An 18,795-nucleotide genomic window follows, 5' to 3' on the forward strand; every position below is an offset into this window, starting at 1 on the left:
TTCAACTGATGTCCTGGAAAGAGCAGGTGTTCCTAATGTTTTGAAGTATGTATCCTGAATGATACCGTTCATCTTCAGCCCTTTGGGACCTCATTCAGCCTTTTCAATGTATGTGTTGTGGGAAATTATGAGTCGTTTATTTTGATAAACATGTTTTAGTATGACTAATTTCAAGTTGTTGAGAGGTCACAGCACAGCTGCCAACGTTTCCATTACTGTTGCCCACAGGTCTTTATGGTGATAGTTTCACCTACAGTAGGCCTAAATGACTGTGGTGCGTCGATTACTAATTAAGTAAAAACTTCCTCAGACTAGATCCAGAAATTAGTCAATTTATTACCAAGATGCATTATCCACAAGCTTTCAATATTACAAATGGTTCATGTGAGTTTCCATGCACTAACAGAGTAGCCTACCATGGATGAGCACTTTATAAATGCAGTAACCATCGTTACTATTGTCATTAAAATGAGGCCTTTTAGTAGGGTGTAGGCAGTACAATTCTGATCTTTGCCCAATTATTGGGAAAATATCTGTTTTGATTAGTCAAGACACCAATTAGGGACAAAAGATCAGAATTGGGCTGTGACACGCTGATTACGTTTAGACAGGCAGCCCAATTCTGATATTTTTTCCATTAATTGGTCTTTTGAACAATCACATCAGATATTTTTAAATTAGACCTTTTTCAGAGCTGATCTGATTGGTCAAAAGACCAATTAGTAAAAATAATGTAAGAATTGGGCTGCCTGTCTAAACACAGCCAAACAAACCTTTACCTATCAAGCATGTTACTGTACATGTATAGTTAAATGTACTGTTATTTTATATAAATAGGCTAATCTAGACAAGTTCCTCTAAAAAGTTGAAATATTAATGGAAGACAGTCATTGCATTCATCAACCTACATACTAATTAATTGGATTATTGTTACTTTATAGACGCTAAGATGCCTGCTTTTCACTTCAGTGTTATGAATCATTGGCATACATGAGAGCCTCTCTCTGCGCATGTTTGTTCTTAGTAAATTAGTCCGTTTTTTTTTTACGGGCGGTTCAAAGTCTCGCAATTATATTATGTTTTAATGAAGACATCGCGTTTATCGAATATTGTATTTCACCGAATCGGATACATTTTTTTCCCAGATATGTAGATACTCTTTCTGAGAGCAGAGCGAAGGGAAACGGTGTTCCAGAGCCAGCTGTCATATGTGTTTATTTCCAGAGAGGTCGGTGGCTGTCAACGTGCCTTTCTTCCGTCTATCTACGGACTGTGCTGCGCCATTGAAATTCTGCACGTCAGGCACAATTTGTTTTGCTTTGGCTTGAAGTTCGCAAAATTGTGACTAACTCTAATGTCTCTTGACCGCGTTTTTAGTTTGTAATTTAGACAGCTGCCTTCACATACTGCAGTGTCGCGTGGAACGCGCGTCAGGTCTAGAAAGTTTCCTTGTATTTTAATTCAGTGGTACGCGCTTCGTTTGTACTTTTTTTTCCCCGTACTTGTTGGTTAGTGACGGTCTTCGCAATGGGTTGTCATTCGTAAATAACATTTTATACTTTGTTGTGGTCTCACTTTGTTTATTTACTCACTGTCGTGTGTTTTTAGAACTAGCAATTATTGACAAAAGTTAAAAGTTTTGAAAGGTAGTTACGTAACGTTAGCTAGCTGCCATTGTGTGGGCGAGTTTGGCGAAACGTGTGAAAGCGAGGTAACGTTGCAAGTAATCGAACAAACTTTAAAAACGTTTTTATTTTCAAGTTTGCATGTTTACTTGATAAGTTTATTATCTCTAAATTGATTCGATAGTCAAGCCGACGTGCGCAGCCGTGTTTTTGACAGATTTTTCGAGTTCAGTCCTGTTTTGTCTTTAGAGGGGCGTTTACCCTGAAGTGTCAAACTAGCTGCCCGGCCTCAGTTCGCTACATGTATGTGCACAAGCTAAAATGTAGCTAGCTATGATATTATCTAACGGTCAATGATTGTTCTAACGTTATTGTACTGCATCATAGCACGCTTTTGGTAATGTCAATGCTGATATCCTTCTTGATTTTTTTTTTATAGCGAATTCATGTTTTCTTGTGCTTAATGTCTGACTACATCTAGCTAGCAAGCTGAATTCGGTGCATTGCTAGCAAACGTACAGTACGTGGCTAACTTGACGGCAGCTACTTTTTTAAAAACGTTTGACACCCCCAGATATTTAGATTTGTTAGATTAAGTGATCAGGGGAATAACAGCGCGAGAGATGGTTATGTCAAGGCTTTTTAACTAGCTAACTTCACTATATTTTCGTTTCGCGAGGAAAGTAGAAAGCCATTCCAGCTAACGTTGCACGATAAATATTGGCTGTGAAGACCGTTTGGAAACCATAGATCTCATAATTCCAGCAAACTCGAACTGGAGATGAACTAGCTTGGAAAACTCCAATTTTTGATACAGGTAACATTAGCTAGTCCTTTGATTGCATCTTATTTGTTGTATTTTTAAGATATCTTGGATTATTAAACTAGTTACATCTGCTAGCCATGCATCCTGTGTATAACGTTACAGCATAAGTTTAGCATATCTTTTTATTGTGGAATGATTTAGCGATAAGGTAGTGTGATCCCTGTGCTATGGCTTCTGTAGTTCGACGCCCACCATATCAGTGTAAAATTAGGCGACTCAGTGTTGTTAGAGCATTATATCACTGTCGACCCCTGAGTCCATTGATGCTGGACTCAGGGGTCATTAGCCATACTAGCTAAGCTTAATAGACATACTTTTGTTTTTAATTAAGGTCTTGATAATCACTTTCTCCTGTTTGACTTGATACAATTGCCGGTCGCAGCCAACAGGTTGCACCACTGCGGCGCTTGGTTTAGCTTGTACATCTGGACATCACTGTGATACACGAAACCGTTTTTTGCGCCCAATCACAGACGGACAGATAACTGTTAAAGCTAAAGCGCTCCATTTTATTTGTAACTAAGTTACACTTGTATTCTGATTTTTTAGTTTTATGTAGAATGTGAAATTCTAAGATCAATCAAGAATAAAGGCTATCGACATAAGATATGATTTGCCATTGGTATAAAAATAATGATTGAACTGAACGACGATGTATAGTTCAAGGTAACGTTTTCAGATTAAATATAGACATTAAATGAGTGAACGTCAAATCCCCAAAACAACATACTTGCTGTTATGCATAGATACAGTGCCCTCCGTAATTATTACAGATACAGCGAAACATTTTTGAATCTTTATTTGGCTCTATACTCAAGGTTTGGAGTTGAAATCAAACAATGACTGAGGTTAAAGTGCAGACTCATCCATATCGTGTGAACCGTTTAGAAATTACAGACAAATTCACTTAAATGTTTATTAAAGTAATAAGTATTAAATATTTGGTACCATATTCCTAGCTCGCTATGAGGACATCAAGCTTGTGGCAACACATTTGTTGGATGAATTTGCTGTTTGTTTTGCTTGTTTCAGATAATTTTGTGCCCAATTAGAAATTAATGGTAAATAATGTATTGTCTTTTTGGAGTCACTTTTATTGTACATAAGAATGAATGTTTCAAAACACTTATATATTAATGTGGTTGCTACCATGATCAAAGATAATACTGAATGAATCATGAATAATTATGAGTGAGAAAGTTAGAAACAAAAATATCATACCCCAGAAAAATGCTAACCTCTTCTGTAATGGTGAGAGGTTAACATGTCTTGGGGGTATGATATTTGTGCGTCTAACTTTCTCACTCATCATTATTCATTCAGGATTATCTGTAATCATGGTAGCATCCTACACTAATGTAGAAATGGTTACAAACATATTCATATTTAAAATAAAAATGACAGTACATTATTTTCCATTAGTTTTTATTGGGCACAAAATAATCTGAAACGCAACCAAAATAAACATTTGTGGCGTTACAAGCTCGATGTAGTCATTGCATGCTATGAATGTGGGACCAAATACTTAACTTTTGACTAATTTAATACACATGTGAATTTGTCCCAATTAATCTTGGTCACCTAAAATGGGGAGCCGATGTACAAAAACGGTTCACCCGATATGGATGAAAATACCCTCAAATTAAAGCTAACAGTGTGCACTTTAACCTCCAGTCATTGTTTGATTTCAAATCAATATTTTTGGAGTATAGAGCCATAAGAAGAGAATGCTTCACTGTCCCAATAATTACGGAGGGCACTGTATATTCGATAGGCTCTACATTCATTGACAAAGCTTCACTGACACAAGGCAACAACATATTCTAAGTCAGCTATCCACCCAACAAGAAAAGGATAGGGGATACCTAGTCAGTTGCACAACTGAATGCATTCATTCGACCAAAAATTTAACACAACCGCTCTGAATCAGAGATGTGCGTAGGCTGCCTTAATCGACATCCATGTCATCGGTGCCCGGGGAGCAGTTGTTGTTGTTGAGGGATAACTGCCTTGCTCAAGGGCAGAATGGAATATATATATATTTTTTCACCTTTCGGTAACAGGCCCAACACTCCGCTAGGCTACCTGCTTAAAGTAAGATTGAGTGTTCAGTGTGACCTGCCTAAGAAAAATAACTATTCTTTAATAACCACAGTGAATAGGCCTAATATATCAGTTAGCTTGTTATAGTCACAGCGAACATTATTGAAGAAATAGCATTAAGTATGATATGTCGGATATTTTTTCAATGGGTACGGGGGAAAAGCATTTAGCAAAGGCTGCAATGTTTGAATTTAAGCTAGTTGACGGTCATGCTAAGTTATGTATTCTAGTAAAGGGGTCCTTCCTTCTTAAAATACAGTGCTAAGCCTGGGAATGCCAGTCTGAAGACTTGCACTTGGCATGCTTCCAATCTGTACAGTTGAGAATCCCTCAGGGTGACTTTCTGTTTATCACCATTTGTGTTATTAGATTTAAAAAAAAAATGGAACCTTTTATTTAACTAGGCAAATCAGTTAAGAACAAATTCTTATTTACAATGACGGCCTACACCGGCCAAACCCGGACAATGCTGGGCCCATTGTGCGCCACTCTATGGGACTCCCAATTACGGCTGGTTGTGATACCGTATTAAGGTTAACACTCTTTCAAAGGTCTACATTATAGCCTACACCTCTGTTTTCAGGATTTGAGGTATTTTTACTATTTTATTGGTAGCCATCATGACAGTAAAAACCCATGTAGCTACAACATTGCAGTATTGTCCCCCACTATTAAATTGGGGAGGGGACTGTGGATCTGTCTGTCTGTCCGTTCGTTAGTCAGACGCGATATCTGACAGCACTTGCCTGATTTTTGAGGAAAGTTGGGTGAATGATGCGTCTTGCCATAGATCTGAGATTAACAAAATTACCCTGATTGGCCCAAGGCTGGAGCTTAAGTAATTCAATCAAATCAAAGTTTTTGTCACGTGCGCAGAATACAACAGGTGTAGACCTTACAGTGAAATGCTTACTTACAGGCCCTAACCAACAGTGCGATTTTTAAGTAAAAAATGGTTGAAGTGAACAATAGATAAGTAAAGAAATAAAAATAATCGTGAAAAATAACAGTAGTGAGGCTATATACAGGCACCGGTTAGACAGGCTAATTGAGGTACAATGTACATGTAGGTATGGTTGAAGTGACTATACATATATGATAAACAGAGAGTAGCAGTAGCGTAAAAGAGGGGTTGGTGGGTGGCGGGACACAATGCAGATAGGATTTGAGGTAATCGGTACCCCAATGTGCAGGGGTACCGGTTAGTCGGGCTAATTGAGGTAGTATGTACATGAACGTATAGTTAAAGTGACTATGCATATACAGTGAGGGGGGGGGAAGTATTTGATCCCCTGCTAATTTTGTACGTTTGCCCACTGACAAAGAAATGATCAGTCTATAATTTGAATGGTAGGTTTATTTGAACAGTGAGAGACAGAATAACAACAAAAAAAATCCAGAAAAACGCATGTCAAAATTTTTATAAATTGATTTGCTTTTTAATGAGGGAAATAAGTATTTGACCCCCTCTCAATCAGAAAGATTTCTGGCTCCCAGGTGTCTTTTATACAGGTAACGAGCTGAGATTAGGAGCACAGACTTAAAGGGAGTGCTCCTAATCTCAGCTTGTTACTTGTATAAAAGACACCTGTCCACAGAAGCAATCAATCAATCAGATTCCAAACTCTCCACTATGGCCGAGACCAAAGAGCTCTCCAAGGATGTCAGGGACAAGATTGTAGACCTACACAAGGCTGGAATGGGCTACAAGACTATCGCCAAGCAGCTTGGTGAGAAGGTGACAACAGTTGGTGCGATTATTCGCAAATGAAAGAAACACAAAAGAGCTGTCAATCTCCCTCGGCCTGGGGCTCCATGCAAGATCTCACCTCGTGGAGTTGCAATGATCATGAGAACGGTGAGGAATCAGACCAGAACTATACGGGAGGATCTTGTCAATGATCTTAAGGCAGCTGGGACCATAGTCACCAAGAAAACAATTGGTAACACACTACGCCGTGAAGGACTGAAATCCTGCAGCGCCCACAAGGTCCCCCTGCTCAAGAAAGCACATGTACATGCCCGTCTGAAGTTTGCCAATGAACATCTGAATGATTCAGAGGACAACTGGGTGAAAGTGTTGTGGTCAGATGAGACCAAAATGGAGCTCTTTGGCATCAACTCAACTCGCCGTGTTTGGAGGAGGAGGAATGCTGCCTATGACCCCAAGAACACCATCCCCACCGTCAAACATGGAGGTGGAAACATTATGCTTTGGAGGTGTTTTTCTGCTAAGGGGACAGGACAACTTCACCGCATCAAAGGGATGATGGACAGGGCCATGTACCGTCAAATCTTGGGTGAGAACCTCCTTCCCTCAGCCAGGGCATTGAAAATGGGTCGTGGATGGGTATTCTAGCATGACAATGACCCAAAACACACGGCCAAGGCAACAAAGGAGTGGCTCAAGAAGAAGCACATTAAGGTCCTGGAGTGGCCTAGAAACCTTAATGACTTGGAGAAGATCTACAAAGAGGAGTGGGACAAAATCCCTCCTGAGATGTGTGCAAACCTGATGGCCAACTATAAGAAACGTCTGACCTCTGATTGCCAACAAGGGTTTTGCCACAAAGTACTAAGTCATGTTTTGCACAGGGGTCAAATACTTATTTCCCTCATTAAAATGCAAATCAATTTCTAACATTTTTGACATGTTTTTTCTGGATTTTTTTGTTATTCTGTCTCTCACTGTTCAAATAAACCTTCCATTAAATTATAGACTGATCATTTCTTTGTGAGTGGTCCTGGATGGCAGGCAGCTTAGCCCCAGTGATGTACTGGGCCGTACGCACTACCATCTGTAGTGCCTTGCGGACGGAGGCCGAGCAGTTGCCGTACCAGGCAGTGACGCAACCAGTCAGGATGCTCTCAATGTTGCAGCTGTAGAACCTTTTGAGGATCTGAGGACCCATACCAAATCTTTTTAGTTTCCTGAGGGGGAATAGGCTTTGTCATGTCCTCTTCACGACTGTCTTGGTGTGTTTGGACTATTCTAGTTTGTTGGTGATGGGGACACCAAGGAACTTGAGTCTCTCAACCTGCTCCATTACAGCCCCGTTGATGAGAATGAGGGCGTGCTCGGTCCTCCTTTTCCTGTAGTCCACAATCATCTCCTTTGTCTTGATTATGTTGAGGGATAGGTTGTTATTCACCACCCGTCCAGGTCTCTGACCACCTCCCTATAGTCTGTCTCGTCGGTGTTCAGGCCTACCACTGTTGTGTCGTCGGCAAATTGAATGATGGGGTTGGAGTTGTGCCTGGCCACGCAGTCGTGGGTGAACAGGGAGTACTGGAGGGGACTGAGTACGCACCACTGAGGGGTTCCAGTAATTAACTGAAATTTGTGAGTCTTACCAGAGAGGAAGAGGCGAAGCGAGAGGGATAACTGGGCCCAAATCTGTCTTCTCCTGCAGGAGGTGTTTGTCACTTAAAATCGGTGTTGTGTACTTCATTTTTGACTTAAGCATGTGAACAACAGGCACATCTGCCCTCTCATTGGATAGAATAGTCACACCTGCCTCCTGCCTTCCATTTTTGAAGACTTTTCTTGTCATTGTTAGAGCTGCCACTTGAGTATTTAGTCAAGATAATGGATAATCTTGGTCACGTAATAACTGAAATGTGTTAGTCATGCGATATCTCAATTGGCCCAAAGGTGGAAGCTGCATCATTCGTGGGGGATGACATGTTTACGTTTGCTGTCATATTGCGTCAGTCACGTAGAAGCCAGGAGAGGTGTGATCATATTGTGGTTTATAGATTGAAATTATTGCATTCTATAGGAACATTTGTAAATAACACAGTACCCATTTCTATTCAGATGTGTTTTTTTTTTATTTTTTATTTTTTTTACCTATAACTTTGGTGTGCATTTGAATTATAATTCTCTGTTGGTGTTATGAATTTAATTACAAGCACTTTCTAAACCAGTGCTTGCATTCCTCTGTGTGTCAAACAGGATCAAGAAATGGATCCAGGTGGACTGAAACACAGCAATAACAAGGACAACGGCTTGGCTTTCGGTAAACTCTCAGAGAGCGGTGTAGAAGGAAGCTTCTCGGGTGACGCAGGTGGTTCCAAGTCTACCACATCAACCTCCCTGATGCATCTGCCAGGCTCCAGACCCCAGCCACCAGCCAGAGACTCCGCCAACGGACTGAATGTCACTACGACTCAGATGGAGCTCTCCACAGGGGGACTCACTATAGAGGAGTCTGAAGTGAAGGTAATGGAGAAGGCCCTTAGAATGCAGCAGCCACAGAAACCGCAGCAGAACCAACAGCTGTTTGAGAACTTTGCTCTGTTGGAGGCGAGTATTGCAGATTTGAATCGATCCAACACCCCAGGGAGCTCTGTACTTGAACGCCCTCATGACCTTTTCTCTCTGAAAACGGAGAAGGACAGGCTTGACATGGGGTCAGTCAGCTTTGGACAGTCACAGAAGGACTTGGATGTCAACGACAGGCTCCTTGGCGACAATACAATGGACATTCTGCAGGATTTGGACTTGCCTGGCTCTCTGTCTGACCTGAATGAGTTTTACGTGTCTGACGAGGCTGCTTTCCTTTCCTCCCTGTCAGTGGAGGATGTCCTGCTCGAGGACGGCAACATGGAAACCAAGCCCATAGACTGTAGCAATGGGGGAAACTGTACAGATGTGGACAGCGCGGACCAGCAGAAGCAGCTTCTGGAGCCAGGCATCTCCATGCCTGTCATCAAGACGGAGGAGGATGCTGACACCTCCTTCATCCAGCTTTGCACCCCAGGGGTCATCAAGCAAGAGAATGATCGTCGGAGCTATTGTCAGATATCCAGCCTGGACTTGCCTAGTACCCACAACTCGGTGGGTTCCATGAGCGGGCAGAGTTACCCCTATGGAGCAAACACCTCGACGGCAGTGAGTCTACAGCAGGATCAGAAGCCTGTCTTTGGCCTGTATCCCCCACTGCCCTCGGTCAGTGACAGCTGGAACAGAGGCAACGGATACGGGACTGGATCAGGGACGTCGAGCTCATCTTTTCCTGTCGGCTTCAGCAGGTAGGTTACTCATGACCCATGGATTTAATGTAGGCTATTGTGCACTTTTGAATGGTTAATGATTTATGAATAAGTATTGATTTTAAGAATATAAATAGATTTTTATTTCAACATTCGACATCCCTGAATCTGAAATGTTCTTTTAGAGATGCCTTTGTAAGCCATGGAAATTGTCTTAACCAGTTTGGTGCACTACATTTATCACGTGGCAGTTTTATACAGATTTTTTCGTTTCACTTTCACACAATTCCCAGCTTTGTTGCTTAGTCTATTATAAAAAGGAAAGCACTGAATGCGTCTGTGTGAAGGAGACATGTTAAAAAAAAATTCTAAATCTGAATTTATCTGGCACACATCGCTCTCTGAACTTGTTGCATGCCGTTGCTTTCTTGCAAATGCACTCATTTGTTAATGAATTGTGTAGGCAGGGTGCGTTGTCAGCTGGGAGGCCACATGTACAGATCTGCTTTGGTCTGTTGCTTTGCTGTCTCAAACCTTTTTTTCAGCACAAACACATCGCCCCCCCCGAGTTCTCCTTGCTCCACCCAGAATTTGAGTCCTTGGCCTTTGCTACTCTTAAAGGCTCTGCATGGTCAATCCGTCGATTGCAGTGGCCCTAGAGCATTTACGGTGATACGTCCTCTGCAGAAGTCGCGGTATGCACAAAGCTGTTGTCAAGGAATTGAGTTTGTTTATACAGGACTTCCTGCCCCCACCTACCGTCAACCAATCATGTCAATGCGGAGCTATATGGAGCCCTCCGCATTTGTTACAAAATTTGAGAGGCGCATGGTGACGCGGTACGTAGCTTGATTTGGCTTCTGCATGCCTCTGGAGGCTACGCAATTGCGTCACACCCTCCATACGAAGCCTCCGGCCACATTTAACGGATTAAGCATAAATTGGCTTTTACTGTGTATCAGGAGCATTGATACTGGGGGAGGAAGGATGCGACAGTACATAACTGCACATTTACTGACTGTATATACAATAGCAGAGGCTACAATTAAAATGGTAATATGTCATTGGTCATTAAGCACTTGAGCAAACAAGTATATTTTGCTTCTGTGCTGTGTTTGCTCAAGCTGCTGTTCTTTCAGAGATTTAAAATGGACACAATTAGAGTTTTGACTTGCTGTTTTTTCCCCAATGTATCGTGCTCTCATCCAATGTCACAATGTGATGGCTCATGGTACGTTTCTCAGAATATCTTTAAGACAGCTTTTCTGAAAGTATGGGTCGTAGACCTATTAATGGTGGGTCGTCATGTCAGCGTAAATGTATGATTATTTAATTAATTACTGCTAGCCACAAGTTGTTAATACGCACAATCTTCATGAAATGCAAATACAGCGATGAGTTTCTCTCATGGTTTCATACAAACTTTTGAGAAATAATGAGGAGAGCCCACAATGTGTTTGGTGTGGGGAAGTGCTCAAAACGAACAAATTAAAACATGTCCTGACCAAATATCCACAGCATGGCAGTAAACCCAGGGAGGTCTTTCAGAACAGGGCATCATTTAATTTACATTTTGAAATGTTTTATTTATTTAAATGAAACCTTTTATTTAACTAGGCAAGTCAGTTAAGAACAAAGTCTTATTTACAATGACACAGTGGGTAGCTCAGGGATTCGATCCAGCAACCTTTCGGTTACTGGCCCAGCGATCTAACCACTAGGCTACCTGCCGTCCCGGCTTCAGGAAACAGTGTTTCAACAGTGGGAAAAGTAAATAAGCTAGCAAGGGATTGTTGTCATTTTATAACAGGTGATAAGCAGAAGTAAGGGAGTACTATCTCTCATAGTAGTAGATGTGCGTTTGTCTTTCAAACAATCCCCTTGTACACAGCTAATAGCTAGCTAGCTAATGTTAGCCATAGCAAGCTTGCTAACAGTATTATTCTTTTTTTTACCTTTATTTAACTAGGCAAGTCAGTTAAGAAAATCTTATTTTCAATGACGGCCTAGGAACGGGCAGAACGACAGATTTGTACCTTGTCAGCTCGGGGATTTGAACTTGCAACCTTTCGGTTACTAGTTCTAACCACTAGGCTACCCTGCCGCCCCAAGTACTTATGAAGATTAAAAATGATCAGGCCTCTTGTACATCTTACTGGAGAAATTATTGTTGAAAACAAGTTTGTTGCTGGTAAAATACAAGTAATACTTTTTATTCTGAACTGGAATAACTGTTTAAAGCAAGATGCTTTTTGAGGCAAACACAGTTCTGGGTGGCTTTTCTACAGCAGGAAGCGGTTTGCCTGACTGACTGAAGGCTGTAGATGTTCTAATCAAGCTTGGCACCACATACCTATGTGAGCCAGTGTTCTCAACTCTGGCGAACTTAAAAAAAAAAACAAGTACAGAAACCAACTCAATGCTGAGCATGATCTCAGGGTTGCACTGTCACTCTGAGCCCAGAATAGACATGCTTGTTGAAAACTTCAACCAGCCACACACCTCTCATTAGGACTGTGTGTGTGTTTGTGTTTTCTGGTCTACATCTGTGTGATGTGATCAATCAGTTTATTCTAGTTCAAAGTAAAAATAATTTCTTATATTTTAACTGCAACAGTTCCAACCTAGACAGATATTTAAGTGTTTTTAATGGGTGGAGAAAAAAATTATTTTTCTATGGATATTTCACTTTGTATTTGTTTTAGCCATTTGGGTAATGAAATGTACCGATCGTTTGGTTGCATGTTTAAATAAGGAACTGTGTCCCCCAGGAACACACAGATTTTGTCATTTGGATCCCAGGCTGAAAAAGTTTAAGAACCCCCTGCTCTAAGATATAAACCACTTTTTATATATTTTTTTAAATATTGGGTTTTGTCCTAAGCTAACATACAGTATTTGGTTCTCAGTGAAATGTTTGGAGATGGGCAAGTTCTCTGAGTTCATAGGGAGTACAGTGCTGCAACAGGCTTTTCCATCGAAAGGAATTTCTACAAACTGTTGATAATTTCGCAATGTGTTAATAAGCAAGACACAGTTGACAAATTTTTCCTATTGCCTCCTCAGATATTTGACGTATCTCCAATGTGATTTTCGAAATGGCCTATAATTGGATTTTAAAGGGGAAATTTGGGGATTAGTACATCCATTTTTGGACTGAAATTAATGATTAGGCATAATATTGCATTCTTCCAGATGAAATGCTTCTGAGTGGGTGTGTTTTTAATAATAGTTTTATTTTTAAATGTAATTATTTTTTTTAAACAGAGTTTGAGCAAGTATGAAAGATGGACTGACAATTTCATGTCCGCTTTCCTTTCTACTGTTATTTTACTGGTGCTCTTGAAATGTGTTTATTTATTACCTAACGCTTATTTTTAACTGCATTGTTGGTTAAGGGCATGTAAGTAAGCGTTTCACTGTAAGGTCTACACCTGTTGTATTTGGTGCATGTGATAAATATAATTTGATTTTGATTTTCTCCATTAACTTTCGATGACATTTCAATACCATCTATTCACAGTGGCATTAACAAAACAACAGGTCTGTAGACTTCAAGTAATCAAATATAGATTCTTGTAGTTTCTGTAATGAAATTACAATAAGCAGGGTTTCTTTCCGTGGTGCCGGACAACGTGACCAGATTTAAATTTACTGTCCATTTGAGAAATTTACCAGACCCATGTGTTGCGTGCATAGCCCGTTAGGGCATCCACCCACAGTGCTCAGAATGACAGAAATCACATTTAGATTCAAACCATGCAACTCCTGTAATGAAGCAGCCAATAAAATGTAATTTTCTAACTTTTTCCAAAATGCAATTTGAGGGAAAACACCATTCTGAACAGCGCAGCCGATGCGAGTGGTTCCAAATGGGACAGAGATGAACATCTCAGTTAGAAAGAGGTGTGAATCTGAAGATGCAGCTATTGTGCCTTTTAGCTTCTGGACATCAAAAGAAAGTTGATATGAAAAGCAATAAAACAGGAGAGAAATGGCGTACCAGGAAGTCTTTTTATCAAATAATTGCCTCGGTTGGATTTTGCCTAGGCTACTTTGAAGCAAGGTAAGATATGCCTCAATATGAAGTAAAAATTTCAGGTTTCAAAGCATTTTTTATTTTGTCTCAAAATGCATATTGCCTTCAGCTCTCATTGTGATGTGCTGATAGCCTGCCTACCGTTTCCTGCACTTGAATGCCAACTGGGAGGCGTGCTTCAATTACCAGTTGAGAAATAAAAATTGTAGCTCTTTTTAATTGTGGCCATCAACTGTTTTTAACGTGATTTGCATTTACAATTGATACAAGTATGATAGTTGTGTTGGATAAATATAAATACTTGATTACTAACAAAAATACACATGGCAATTATGTTTGGACGGTATCCAGATTTTCATATCCTCATAGAATAAGGCTGTAACGTAACAAAATGTGGAAAAAGTCAAGGGATCTGAATACTTTCCAAATGCACTGAGCTTGTCTGATGCTTTAAGCACACTATTTTGATTTAAATAATTAAGACACATGGCTCAAGGAAAAAGTCTAATGGTCACACTGTGTTAATAAAAATGACAGTGAGTGCCTGTGTGACTATCGCACGTTGTCTTGCTTTCCTCCTTACTGCAGCGAAAAGGCACCACAGCACAAAGTTTTTATTACGCTGTCCGTGCTGAAGCCGCGACATAATTTCAGCCATTTAGTTTCTTACTTGTTTCTGACTTAATTTCTGTTACCGAAATCCATAATTTGTTAATGGAAGAAATTCCTTATTCCCTCAACTCTTGCTGTCTTTACGTGAAACATGTAAGCATTACATGCATGTGACCAATAGGGCCTGACACAGCCTATCATAATCACATCAAGAAATTGGTTATACCAAACTCGATACAGTAATGTGAGAATGAGACTGGAAACGGGCGAATGTTTACTGGTTGCTCGGGGAAGGGGAAGTCGGCTCTGTGGAAGACATTTGACTTAGTTATGGAAACTACGGGAGATCAAGAAAAAGGAGGGTATACAATCAAACATTGCGTGAGTATTATGTGCCAAACAGTTGCTGATGGGTTACTATATATATGTATACATACATATGTATGTATGTATGTATGAATGTATGAATGTATGAATGTATGAATGAATGAATGAATGATTTGGAACAGTGTAAACAGCACTAAATATGTGTACCAGAGAGTCTGGTCTAATGAGAAAAACAAGGTATATAACACCTTTATTACAGCAGACTGAACAGTTGCATGCATTTGTGAATTGTGGTTTATTTAATTGTTTAGGCTAATTATTCAAAGCTCCCTTTTTGTTAAACTAAAATGCTTGATTGCATTTCAAAGCAGGAATGTCTCCTATGCTGTGTGATGGCATGAACAAATTAATAATTGATACAGTATATTGAAATATAGGCCTAAGTAAGTTACAGTATTAAGACTAAACAGGACGCGCTCTTAGGCCTACAGCTAGATGGTGGTTATACGAGGGTACTATACAAAGCTTACTAATGATAACAACATTAATTTATTATGATTATAACAATACGAAGGAGATCAAGAAAAATGAGGTTATGGAAGCGAGAGCTGCGTGCATATTATATGTGACAAACCGGTGCTGTTAGATTATATATATATTTTTTGCTTGTATGGAGTAGTGTAAACATTGCTTAATAAATTATGTAATACCAGTCTGTTCTAACAATTTTTTAAATTGCAGCCTTGGCTTGGTGCTCACGGAATCAGTAGTCTTTTAAACACATTTAAACAGGCAACAGAAGTAAGATCTATTTTCTTTCTGCAGATATATGCATGATTTATAGTTACTTAACATTCTATTGTTGTCCAACATCTCATTTGTCATTATGAAAAAGTATAAACACAAAAACGACAGGCTGGATGACATCAGCAGCCTGGTGGTCCAAAATAGCATAACGGGTTTATTGGTGTTAAAATATACTAAATTCATTTTTAAAACAGATTGACATACACTAATCTAGCAAACCAGGCAACTAAAAGCAACATTCTGAACAATATTTTGGTTTGTTTCTAGCTGGTTAGCTAGTTAGCTGGCCAGCCAGTTCAAATAATGTCAATATCCTATAGCTGACAACGTCTTAACTTTAGTGGATTTGTATTAATTATTACAGGAAAATAAACTCAAAACAAGGTCATTATTTACACATTAATGGCACGCTAATTACAGAAAATAGCTTTCGGTTGTGAGTGTGATGAAATAAAAGCAGCTTGTTCTACCAGATAGTGTCCAGGTTCTAATATTGTCTCGTTGGCCTAACATTATATCCTAATTTGACTTTGGTGCAGGTCATGTTGTTCACATTACCATTTCGTAAACACACACTACATCAAATGGAATCAAAGTTTATTTGTCACATGCGCAGGATACAGAAGGTGTAAATGGTACAGTGAAATGGTTACTTGCATAGCTAGCTTGCTAAACAATGAACCATAATCCCAGCTCATAAAACTACCCTGCATGAATCTACAGGTAGCTAAAGCTAACCACCAATTATGTTCAATGTTAGCTAGCTAACATTAGGCTATAACTAGCAATGCAAATGGCTCTGCGATACGAATAATGTTACTACACAGATCATACACGTAACGTTAGCGAGCCAGCCAGCTAACGTTAGCTAGCATAGCTAACAGTACGCTTTAATTTGCAATTACTTTCTGACCAAATTAGAAACATATTTGAAAAATGTAGCGAGCTAGGATGAATGTTTCTCCTTCTCTGTCACTTATGCCATGGTTGCCCTTAGTTTGAAGATGTAATCCGGAGACAGGTGTTTTATACACCAGCTTTCTGTGTTCGTTTTTGACTCCCTCCGCATTTGCAATCAAACACCTGAATTTTCTCCATCTCCTTAGCAATCACACTCTGCTTTCACAGGTCATTCCAATGATTTCATAACTCGGTCCTCCAGAAAGTGGAGAGCCTTAGCAATACTTTTTTTTGCAGTTTTTCATGATATCTTTAAAAAATAGCCACATCAGAAAGGATTACCTACACATACTGAGCAGCACATGCTATAGACAGAAGCGTGCTACATGGCAGACCAATCTGAACATCTCTCGAAATGTCCAGCCCATCATTAGCTCAGCCAATCATGACTACCGGGAAGGTTCCTGTCTTTCCGTGACTTAACCAACTAGGCTCTTAATTTTATTTGTATTTACATATGCCATACAAGTTTGTTAAGGCACATAAGAGTTCACAAATTCCAGAAGGCATTTCTACCAAAAGTGCATTTTGATAAAAAAAAATCTATAAAAATTACATTGAAATGCCCCTCCTGTCAAGTAGTGATGCGCGACATACGACATACGGCAATTTATTTCCACTAAATTACGCTAATTAACCTATAGACCAGGGATCATCAACTAGATTCAGCCGCGGGCCAATTCTTTTCTTGAGGGAATGGTCAGGGGGCCAGAACATTATTACAAACAATTTGTAGACTGTAAATTGACCACAAGAAGCCCAAATGGATATAATATTTGACAAAAATAATATCAAACCTCAATCATTTCAAACATAATCATTTCAAATCACTTAATTTTTTTTAGTAATACAAATGAAACATTTACTAAAACTTGGGGGGCCAAATAAAATCACCCGCGGGCCAAATTTTGAACGGCAGTGTACATAAACATGGAATCACTGGTCACTTTTAATAATGGAACACTAGTCACTTTTTATTAATGTTTACATAGTGCTTTACTCATTTCATATGTGTATATACTGTATTATATTCTCCTGTTTTAGTCAATGCCACTCCGACATTGCTCGTCCTAATATTTTTATATACATGTTACTTTTACTTTAAGATTTGTGTGTATTGTTGTGTATTGTTAGATATTACTGCACTGTTGGAGCTAGGAACACAAGCATTTCGCTCCACCCGCAATAACATCTGCTAAATATGTGTATGTGACCAATACAATCTGGTTTGCACTCATGATGACTGGTCACACAAGCCTTAAGAAATGCTTTTTGGAATACAAATAGACTGCTTTGTTTGGCCTGAATTGGCAAATGTTCCTGACCAACCGGTTCATTAGGTTCATTATTAATCATAACCTCACATGAAAATATCTTGATAGGGATCCATAAATGTGGAAAGATGTTGCAACTTCTGATGCAGCAAAGGAAACCTAAATCTGTCATTTTTTTAAATAGCGTCAGCCAAATGTGGACCCAGAATCTTAGTGGCTCTACTGCAGGCCACATTACAGCTGAGAAAGGCTGTGGTCTACACAAGTTATTTGCATAGTCAGGAGAGTTTAATTATTGGTTAATTATCAGCATACTATGACTTAGTGTTCTGTAAATCAGGCTACGTTGGCCCTGTTCTCTGCTATTTTGTAATGGCATCAAGCTCTGGCTTTGCCAGCTGGCCATAGTTTGTCTTTTTTGGAACCAGTATGCAACTAAATGTCATCGTTAGACCCAAGCGGGTGTTTAACATGCTGGGGAAAATAATTACATCTTGGTGTGAACTGCTCATTTGACCAGTATTGGTTTTTCTACTGTTTATTTCCATGGCACTTTATAGTTCCTGCATGGTGATATCAAGCTAACTTTCTTCAACGGATCCTCAGTGGCCAGCTCTCAGTCGCTTATGAATGTAGGTGTCTTTTGACAATTCCACTAATGGTCCACAATAAATAAATAACTTTTTGTATTTCTTCTACTTCCCCTACTGTGAATTCTGAGTTTTGTTTAAACTTGTTTTCAAATCAGAGTATCGAGGTAATGGAATTTCCTGCCCTGAATTCCAGTAGCGTTCCGATATTGGTCTCGGAACAGAAGCGAGAGGAGTTGGAAGGATTAGTGTGTGTCTGTCTGCCTGGCTGTCCTTACCTTACCTACACAGATGCCACCATATGCAGTTTTTGAAGTCTCTGTTAAGATTCTGTTGATCTAGAACAGGGATGGGCAGCTGGCAGCTGGATCAATTTCCTTTTTTGGGGGGGGGGGGATTCAGAGTTAGAATAGACAAGTTGCAAATTTTTTTTTGTCAGTCACTGACAGCCACTCAATTATCCCATGTCAGCAGTTTATTTAAATAATGTTGATAGTCTAGTTGCCAGCTAACTTACCAATCTAAACTTGTTGTAGTCATGGACGAATTACCGACTGATGGGCCCCTATTGATCTCCACCCTTTGGCAAAATGTGTAGAATTGTACAAAAAAAAAATGTTTTGCTCGGAAGGTG

At 39.7% G+C, this 18,795-nt stretch overlaps 1 protein-coding gene across 2 annotated transcripts in view; it reads left to right on the forward strand.

Annotated features, from left to right (window-relative positions):
* Positions 1–1,020: 1,020 nt before the first annotated feature.
* The window catches only part of LOC115153977 (glucocorticoid receptor), a 117,407-nt gene continuing 99,632 nt past the window's right edge, over positions 1,021–18,795 (forward strand). The window contains exons 1-2 of one of the 2 annotated variants that reach the window (XM_029699713.1): positions 1,021–2,442; positions 8,513–9,591. In XM_029699713.1, coding sequence (XP_029555573.1) covers positions 8,522–9,591 — 1,070 coding nt within the window. In that variant the 5' untranslated portion in view covers positions 1,021–2,442; positions 8,513–8,521. The remainder of the gene's footprint in view (positions 2,443–8,512; positions 9,592–18,795) is intronic. The other variant, XM_029699712.1, reaches the window with a different exon arrangement.

This window comes from Salmo trutta, chromosome 19 (genome assembly GCF_901001165.1).
Source record: "Salmo trutta chromosome 19, fSalTru1.1, whole genome shotgun sequence".
Classification (NCBI taxonomy): Eukaryota; Metazoa; Chordata; class Actinopteri; order Salmoniformes; family Salmonidae; genus Salmo; species Salmo trutta.